Raw genomic sequence first — 10103 nt, 5'->3', positions numbered from 1 at the left:
CTCTCATTGTAACAGAGAGAATTAAGAGGCTCCAAATTGAGAGAGGTTTTGAGAGGGTAAGCAGTGAAATATTGTTTCTGCTGTTGGCAAATCGGTAACAAGGAGACATTAACACTAGAAGAACAAAGGGAGAATTTAGAAATATCACACCAATGACTTGGAATCTTTTACCACAAGTATTTATTGAGGCAGAAAGGTTATCATTTAACATAGAATTGGATAGGTCTTTTAAAAGGAAGAATCTAAAAATAGATGGGGGAAAGGGAGGGAATGGATTAAATACATAGTCTACAGCACAGAATCAGGCCATTTAGTCCTACTGATCTATGCTGGCGCTTATGCTCCACTTGCACCTCCTCCCACCCCTCTTCATCTAACCCTGTCAGCATATCCTTCTATTCCTTTCTCCCTCATATGCTTATCTAGCTTCCCCTTAAATAGCTTCAGTTAAAGAGCTGGCACTGATAGGTGTGTCCTTCTGCACTGTAAATTCTATGATTCAGTGCTACTGCATTTGGAGAGAAAGATGTTTAATTTATTTTCGCTCTGCATTTGAAGTAGTTGAAGTTGTGTTTGGGGAGAGGGTGAGAGTGTTTCTGCTGGATTTCAGGAGAGGCAGAGTAAGGTACAAGCTGGAGAGGCAAAGAAGGATTAGGGAGGAAGAGGGAATTGGAAAGATAAATTTAGATTCAGAACAATCAATTTTGGTTCAATTGAGTTCAGGTATAGCTCTACAGGCAAGAAAATGTTGCTGCAGGGGCACAATAAAATACTGTCACCATTCTGTAATTGGCTTTTATAAGTTGCAGCAAAACTTGTCTCAATATCCAGCAGGTGGCAGTAACTCCAAGGGTGTAACTTGTAAACTATAAATATTTTACTATTTTTTTCCTGTAACTAAACAAAATAACTTGGTGGATTTTATCTTCAAAGGGATGTAAATGCTTGGAAACGGATCATTTTCCACTTTTTGTAGCCAGTGTAGCTAAAGTGCAGATATATTTCAATGCAGGGTATGATGCTACTAGACTCTTCAGGAAAGGTATGGTAATAGACTGGGGACAGCAGGGTAAGGTGTTGCTGCATTTGGATACTGATTAAGATTAAAGAGCAGCACCGAGAAATCTCAATTTAAAGTGTCCAAATTTGACAATATTTTTGATTGAAACAATCAGAATTTTGACCCAATTCAAAGTGCTTGATTTGGATGTCCTGTCTCCAAAAAAATAGTGCTCCTACATCTTGATCAGACTTTACCTGGAGATCTGTTTTCACCATGTGCATAAAGAATTTTTAGGTATTTTGGAGAGAAGCTTCTCTCTTTTTAGGCTCTTTATTTCTCCTTTTCCTCTTAATTTTGTTTTTCTTGTGATTCTGTAGTTCTTGTGTTATTTTTCTCCATTCTTGGTGCTACATTGATTCAAAAGGAGATTCCTCCAATTTTCTGTCTCTAGTCAGCTTTTCGATTCAATTCTTTATTAGCCGAGGTATAGAATACAAGAGCAGGGAGGTTATGCTAGAACTGTATAAAACACTAGTAGTTAGGCCACAGCTAGTGTACTGCGTACAGTTCTGGTCACCACATTACAGGAAAGATGTGATTGCACTATAGAGGGTACAGAGGAGATTTATGAGGATGTTGCCAGGACTGGAGAATTTTAGGTATGAGGAAAGATTGGATAGGCTGGGGTTGTTTGCTTGGGAACAGAGGAGGCTGAGGGGAGATTTAATTGAGGTGTATAAAATGATGAGGGGCCTATTTCCCTTAGCAAAGGGGTCAGTAACCAGGGGGCATAGATTTAAAGTAATTGGTAGAAGGATTGGAAGAGGACTGAGGAAAACATTTTTCACTGAGGATGGTGGGGGTCTGGAACTCACCACCTGAAAGGGTGGTAGCGGCAGAAACCCTCATTGCATTTAAAAGGTACTCGAATGTGCACTTGAAGCACCATAACCTACAAGACTACAGACCAAGAGCTGGAAAGTGGGATTATGCTGGATAGCTTTTTTTTGGCCGGCACAGACACGATGGGCTAAATGGTCTCCTTCTGTGCCGTAAATTTCTATGATTCTGTTCCTCAATTTGTTCAGGCCTGTTGCTTGTTCCATTTCTTTAGCCAGCACTCTGACTTCTTCCAGTATATCAGTCCCAGTCAGCTTGGTTCCTTTGGAATCACTTAGTTCTGAGTTAAGCCCCACTGCAGGAATTGTGCACTTTGTCTAGACTGACTCCAGCACAGTGCTCAAGGAACACTTGGATGAAATGTTAAGCTAATTGATGCTGCCTGTGGTTTAGCTGGATGTTAAAGATTCTATGACACTGTTCAAAGATTAGCAAGATGTTCTGGCCAACATTTTCCCCTCAGCCACCACCAAAAGCAGATTAACTGACCATTCAGCTTACTGTTGCTTGTGGGATTTTGTGTGCAAAATGGCTGCTGTGTTTGCCTACTTGTCACTGCACTTCAAAGACATTCACTATGTACCTTGAGGTGTTTCTAGAAAGCCCCGATAAAGCATTGTACAACTGTAAGTCTGTCTTTTCATCTTACCTTTACTCCACTTAGACTAGTAGGATATCCTGGCAGTTACCTGGTCTCTCTAATTGTGCAGTTAGATGATCTGAATTTTTGAGGGCCTGAATCTCTATCACTGGGCAAGAGAGAGCTGGATTTGTAGAGACATGGTTGGTAAAGAGTTGCTGCAGTTTCAGAAGGAAAATATTGCTTTGGCTAAATTGATGAATTTTATATTCATATCTCTGTAACCTCCTCCTGCCCTTCAACCCTCCGAGATCTCTGTGCTCCTCTAACTTGGACTTCTTTCACCTCGCCATTGGCGGCCGTGCTTCAGGCTCTAAGCTCTGGAATTCCCTCCCTAAACTTTTCCTCCTTTAAGACCCTCCTTAAAACCTACCTCTTTGGCCAAGCTTTTAGTCACCCCTCCTAATATCTTTATTTCTGTGTCATTTTTTTTTGTCTGATATTCTCCTGTGAAGCACCTTGGGACGTTGCCCTACGTTAAAGGCACTATATAAATGCTAGTTGTTATTCTCTAAGGTGGGGGTGATGACTTCACATGTACGTAGTAGCTGTGCTAATATCCCTCTGGATTAGGAAAATCCTGTCCTGCCTATCATCCTAAACAGCTCTAATCAGTATTCACTGACTCTGTCAGACAATTTCTCTGGTGATCAACAGCACATCTTCAATAGGTTGCACACAGCATTTTCAGCATCAACCGCTGTTGACGAAGATTGTCCAAAGGAAACAATTCGCTTCCAGACCTGATTCCCAACAGTAAGCAATTTTAAATACCAATCATGGCATAGAAGTCATAGTGGAACATTATTCACTTAAAAGGTCTCGCAATATTTAAGAAACACGATATTTACCTATAGGAGACACAGTATTTTAGAAATATGATCTAGAAATTAAAATGTTTCCTTATCCGTCTTTGCTATCTTAAATGCTTCCCAGTTTTGAGTTTAATTCAGTAATATTTTTTGCGGTACTGTATTATAGAACAAAGGGGAAGGATACAAGCTGCAGGACTTATGTAATTGCTTAGAGCTTAAGACACAAAGAAGTTGCTACAAATTCTAATACATTTCGCACACCAAGATATTTTGTTTTGGTTTTTGAAATGATAACTAGAGTTTGATTGTCTCCAATGGACAAATAAAACATTTTAAATATATCTGAAATTCCGAGTCTTTCTGGTCTAATTACCCTCTATTAATATTGTGATGTTTTATTATTTAAAATTACTGGTGAACGTGATATTTTTGTAAAAATGCGTCTTGCGGAAGATAATTGAGAAACTATTTCCCAGAAAATACTTTTTGGAAGGAATTTTCAGCTGTGTCCCGGGAGGAGTCATGTTGCGAATAATAAACGTCAGCTCTTCCAGACACGTTAATGCAACCAAAAAAATTATTCTTAATTCTTACTTTTTTTTAGGAAACCTTGTCTCTAAAGATGCTCTTATGTTAAAAGCTCCGCGCCGCACATTACTACTATTTGTGCTAATTATCTAAGAATAAATGTCGCAATACTGTTCTGAAATCACACGTAATAGCGTTAATTCCTGATTAATGGTCTCAAAACAATGAACTTTAAAGAAATCGAAAAATACGAAAGCTGGAAATCTGAAATAAAAGCAGAAAATGTTGGAAATCCCCAACAAGCCCATCAGTACCTGAGAAAGATTTTAATGATCCCATTCTTTCCAGATACTGTGCATTCCCAGCACTTCCTTTTATTTCTGATCAAACTCTTTTACTCCAGGTATCATTCCCTTTTCCTTATTGCAATTTGACTTTTCCACGGCTGAAAATTGCCACCAAACTCTACCTTGCCGACCAGATAGTTCGGTATTTTTTCAGGGGGGCTTCCAGTAGATTCCCTCCCCCAAATTAAATGGATAAATACCGATCGACAAGGTGAACGACAGCCCATAAATACAATCAGCGTTTCCGGACAATGGAAATATCCATTGAGAGGAATATTTTTACACAGCATTTGAAATTCTATAAAGAATGGGAACTTTCTCCAGGGCAACGATAGAAGTTATTAATTATTGACAGAACCGTCTTGTAATCTGCCTGGGACCCTGAAATTCTAAGATAGACTTATGAGCAAGGCTGTGGGAATGGGTTGTTTGTGCATGTTTGTCAAGGTCAGTTTTTTTGGGAGGAATTTGTGCGTGGAGTTAGGATTGTTAATCACATAAACATAAAATCCAAGCTTCAATATGTACTTTCTTGTCCCCCCCTCCGTACATCTGTTCAGTGATAATGTTTGGTCACGCTAGAAAAATCTGTTTACTGAACTTCTCACGTCGGGGTGACAAGTTCAAAAGGGATAATCTTTCGGGAGATTAACCAGTGCAATTTTTACACGATGAATTTAATTATAAACCACACGTCCCGTCAATTAAATGTAGGGGGAGAGAGGAGTCAGAAGCATTCAACTTGTATAACTGTCTGAAACAACTAATTATTCAACTGAAATATAATCACAATTAATAGACTGACAAAATAAACCATCGCATGCAACTTGCACGCCTCCATCCTTTATTATACCTCAACAACGGATTTAATATATATCTGTGGTGTGTTAGCAAAGGTAAATTTCCAGTGATTTGAGTTAGTCAACACGAGTTACATTTGCCAAGGTCATTGATAAGATGTTACTCAATCGTTTCCTTCCTTTCAGAGTGTATTTGAAGTGCGACAACAATGAGTAGTTCGGAGAATGAGGTCTATAGCAGCTTGGGTAAGTCATTCCACAAATTAATGCGTGTATGTTAAGGCGATTATGGCCATTCGTCTATAATTTAAAAATAAACAGTCGCGCTTACACACTGGGATCTGGAGGTTTCTAGCCAGCAGACAACGCTGCCTTCTCAAAGGCAATCGCATTTTTTTTTTTTAAATGACGTATTTTGTTCCAGGTTAATCAAGCCGTGAAATGTTAACATTCACTTCATTATTCCATGATGTTTTTAGCAACATTCGAATATGAAATCAGTAAAAAAACAATAGCCCTAACACCGATCCCTGCAGGAGACCACTCCTAACCGGCCTAGAATCAGATCTGCAGCCATCAATAACAACTTTCTGCCGAGGGAATGTAACCAATTCGTAATCATTTACAGAAACTTCCCACCAATTCCACTAGATTTATTTCTTGTAGAATAACCTGTTGTGTGGCATTTTATCAAAAGCTTTCTGAAAATCCAGGTAGACAACGTCTATTGAGATACCCTCATCCATTAACCTAGTAACTTCAAAAAATTCTAGCAAATTAGTAACACATGACCTTTTCCAGAAGCCATGTTGAGTGTCACTGATGACTTCTTCTCTATCTAAATGTATTTTGTGAGCCCTTCAGGCATCTTGCCTATCACTGACATCAGTCTAATGGGCCTATAGTTCCCTGGATCTGACTTGTCAACATTTTTGAAAAAAGGAACTACATAAACATCCTTCCAATCCAAGGAAACAATCCCAGACTCTAGTGTGCTGTTAAAATATAGGCAAGGAGGCTTACAAAGCACACATCCCATCTCTTCAATCATTGGAACAGGAGTAGGCCATTCAACCCCTCGAGCCTGTTCCACCATTCAATTACATCATGGCTGATCTGGATCTTAACTCCATCTACCCGCCTTGGTTCCGTAACCCTTAATACCCATGCCTAACAAAAATCTATCAATCTCAGTTTTGAAATATTCAATTGACCGAGCCTTAACAATTTTTTGGTGGAGAATGTTCCAGATTTCTACTACCCGTTGTGTGAAGAAGTGCTTTCTGACATCACCTCTGAATGGCTTAGCTCTAATTTTAAGGTTATGCCCCCTTGTTCTGGACTCTCCCACCAGAGGAAATAATTTCTCTCTGTCTACCCAATCAAATCCTTTAATCATCTTAAAAACCTCAATTTGCTCACCCCTTAATCACCCTCAGTGGATGTAATCCGGACTAACAGGCCGATCTAAGGTTCCTTATTCTGTCCAGAATGATATCATCAGTTATTTTAATATCTACTGTTTTCTTATCTACAAACCATAGCTGGGTATCATCTACAGGAGTGAAGACTGATGCGAAATAATCATTTAACACCACTGCCGTATCTTGGGAGTCCATTTGAATATGTCCAACGGCATCTTTCAATGGTCCTATACATTCTTTAATGGTTCTTCGGCTCCTAACATTTATCATTGCTACTGCAATTTTCTACTTTCTTGTTCTCCATTACTCTCTTAGCTGTTCTCATAGCTGAGAATCCAATATTGTACCCAGTATTTATCTTTATTATCCTGTGAATTATTTTCCTTTAATCTGTAAAAGATTTTTGGTTAATTCATTCATTCTCTCTGAATGTGGGAGTCACTGGCATTTATTGCCCATCCCTAGTTGCTCAAAAAGGTGACGGTGGGCCTTCTTCTTGAACTGCTGCATTGTAGTGGTTTGATACAACTGAGTGACTTGCTAACCCACTTCAGAGGGCAGCTACAAGTCAACTATGTTTGTGTGGGATTGGAGTCACATATAGGCCACACTGGATAAGGACAGCAGGTATCCTTCCCTTAAGGACATTAGTGAGCCTGTTGGGTTTTTGCAACAATCCACCAGCTTCACGGTCACTTTTACTGGTACCGATTTATTATTTCTGGATTTTATATTACTATTACACTGCAGAATAATTTAATACCAAATATCGAGTGATATTACTAAAGGTGCCTTTGAGCTGATTCTGCCACAAACTGGGCATAGGCACCAATCCCATTGTAAATTAAATATTTTGTAAAATGTAGATACTCTAACTCACCCTTTGCCGAGACCTCGACAAAGGGTGAGTTACCTCACTCCTTCAAGGTATTCCTTACCTCAATCAGCCTTCTCTTGGCCCTGCAATCTACAAACTTTTAAAGCCCAAGCTTTGTATGATCTCATAGTGACTATTATTTGACCTACCTGGTCTTCTGTCCAACTACTGAATTATTGTCTTAACTTTGAGTCAGAAGATTCTGATTTCAAGCCCCACTCCAGAACTTGACACATGATTGAGAATGATACTTCAGGTGGTGCTGTCCTTTGGATGAGATGTTACAATCGAGACCCTGTCTGATTTAGATGGATATTAAAGATCCCATGGCACTTTTAAAAGAAGAGCAGGAAGTCGTCCTGATGTAGGATTTTGCTGTAATTACTGGCATAACTAGCTGCTGCACTTCACTGTATTTGAAGCACTCAAAGTTGTTTCTTGTGCAGTCACACTATAAGTATAGCATTGATGCAAAATGGTTTCAGCTTCAATAACAACAACAACTTGCATTTATATAGCGCCTTTAACATCGTAAAACTTCCCAAGGCGCTTCACAGGAACGTTATCAAACAAAATTTGACACCGAGCCACATAAGAATATATTAGGACAGGTGACCGAAAGCTTGGTCAAAGAGGTAGTTTACAAGGAGCCTCTTTCAAGAAGAGAGAGAGAGGTAGAGAGGGTTAGGGAGGGAATTCCAGAGCTTGGGGTCTAGGCAGCTGAAGCCACAGCTGGCAATGATGGAGCGATTAAAATCGAGGATGTGCAAGAGGTCAGAATTGGAGGAGTGCAGAGATCTCGGAAGGTTGTAAGGCTGGAGGAAGCGACAGAGATGGTGGCGGTGGGAGGGGTGGGGAATGCAGGCCATGAAAGGATTTGAAAACAAGAATGAGAATTTTAAAATCGAGGCATTGCCGGAACGGGACCCAATGTAAGTCAGCAAGCACAGGGGTGATGGGTGAACAGGAATTGGTGCAAGTTAGGATACAGGCCGCAGATGAGCACTGACATTGAAATTGTGGGGGGCAAATCAGGAGCGAAGGCCCAAACTGACTTCAAAGTTTCATTCCAGTATCAGGTATGGCCCTGACACTAGATTCATGTACATTATAACTGCATTGTCGATGTGAAATGAAACCATTTCACATCAATGCTATAGTTGTAGTGTAAATGCACCCTCAGGTGTGATTAGGTGCTATATAAATGTAAGTCTTTTTTCTTTTTACCTTATTTTCATCTTCAGGCCTAGGTCTTTCACCTAGATTCCTCAGCCTAACAAAAAAGACCATTCCTGGAATAGTTATCAGGAATCTTGAGCAAAGTGAAGTCTGAGAGGAAACAAAGCGCAGTAGATGAAGTAGAAGCCAGTAAATTATTTTAATTAACTTGGAACATTGGAAACTTTGTATTGGTAAAAATCCAGTCTAATTGTACAAACATCCAGTCTAAATGTTCCAAGTCAAACTATACCCATATTAAAAAAAACATGCCTGGTGCTCCTGATTCAACGATTAGTTCAATGCTGGTGTAACCCCGGTGTTAAATGATAAGCAATCTCTGTGCCAGTATAAACATTCCAGAATGCAATGCAGAAAAGTCATGCCAACTTCAGCACATGTCATCCATTTAGATAAACAGCAGACTGTAAAACATGAAGTATGTGGAAATGAATTTGGAACAATTTGTTCCCCATTAACAAAGTGAACATTCTGCTTGACAAGGTGGTAAGAAAATTAGGATAATGTTTGGTGATGTTATAAATTTATTGTAATTAATAGCTAATGCCCTGTTGCAGTGTAAATCACCACTTTAACATTAATCTGGCTAGAATTAACAGCAATTTAAAATGGAATATCTGAAGATCCCAGTATACTGATTTTGAAACAAAAGGACACTACTTTAAAATTAGGAAACCCCAATCAGTGCAGTCACACTGGGACGTATATGGTGAATTTGGGGTCCTTTCAGTCATTCAGAAGGGACTGGACACATTTCTGATGAAGAAAGATGTAATGTTGACTACCTAGGATCTGGGTTTTAGTCAGTAGCACCACATGATTTCATGCATAAAGTGGCCACTTTAATTCACTTTTGACTCTCTTTAATATTCTCAGCTTCTGAATGCAGGGATTGCACGTTATTTGCTAGCCGTCATCCGCTGCTTATTGTCTTGAAATTAGCCACCAAGCTCCCATTCAATGAAATGATCATAAAAGAGCTTTAATGCCAAAGTGGAACATGCTGTGCTTGATACAAGCCTGTTTGGGGAAAGGCTCCAAAACAAGGCACAAACATTAGGCTAAATATTAAAGAAGGAAATAAATACAGACACTAGGGAGGTATATTGTTTACTGATTGAGATATTTCTTCTAATTCTTTGCTATGTGGTTGAAGAGAGAAATAACCCTCTCATCACCTGGCTTGATGGGCTTGTTAATGCATTTCATGAAAGCATTTGTCTACCTTTTTATTATAAATTTAAAAATGAAATACTTTTGACCTGCTAGCAGCAGTGCCTGGGAGATTCATTCCCCATTCTAGGAAACTTTCGGACAATCCAGGAGAGTTGGCTACCCTACCCTAAATGGACCGAGTGGCCTCCTTCTGTGCTGTAAATATTTATGGTTCCGTAACCTGTTTTAGCAAATTATTACAGTTCTTCTAGAATTCACCCCCTCCTTTTTGTAGTCGTTCTATAATTAGCTTTTTCTTCTTCCCATTTTAATTGACCAATTCACCAACTGTTTAAGAAAGAAAGAAGTTGCATT

The 10103-nt window shown here is 39.3% G+C and overlaps 1 protein-coding gene across 1 annotated transcript in view; it reads left to right on the top strand.

Moving 5' to 3' along the window:
- The first annotated feature begins 5071 nt into the window (after nucleotides 1–5071).
- The window catches only part of LOC137301792 (ubiquitin-associated protein 1-like), a 28280-nt gene continuing 23248 nt past the window's right edge, over nucleotides 5072–10103 (top strand). Inside the window, exon 1 of the mRNA XM_067971425.1 lies at nucleotides 5072–5279. Within this exon, the coding sequence (XP_067827526.1) occupies nucleotides 5243–5279 (37 nt within the window). The 5' untranslated portion in view covers nucleotides 5072–5242. The remainder of the gene's footprint in view (nucleotides 5280–10103) is intronic.

The sequence above is a fragment of the Heptranchias perlo genome, chromosome 34, assembly GCF_035084215.1.
Source record: "Heptranchias perlo isolate sHepPer1 chromosome 34, sHepPer1.hap1, whole genome shotgun sequence".
NCBI classification, from domain to species: Eukaryota; Metazoa; Chordata; class Chondrichthyes; order Hexanchiformes; family Hexanchidae; genus Heptranchias; species Heptranchias perlo.
Note: the sequence above shows the minus strand (reverse complement) of the source record. Positions and strands in the feature narration are given on the sequence as shown.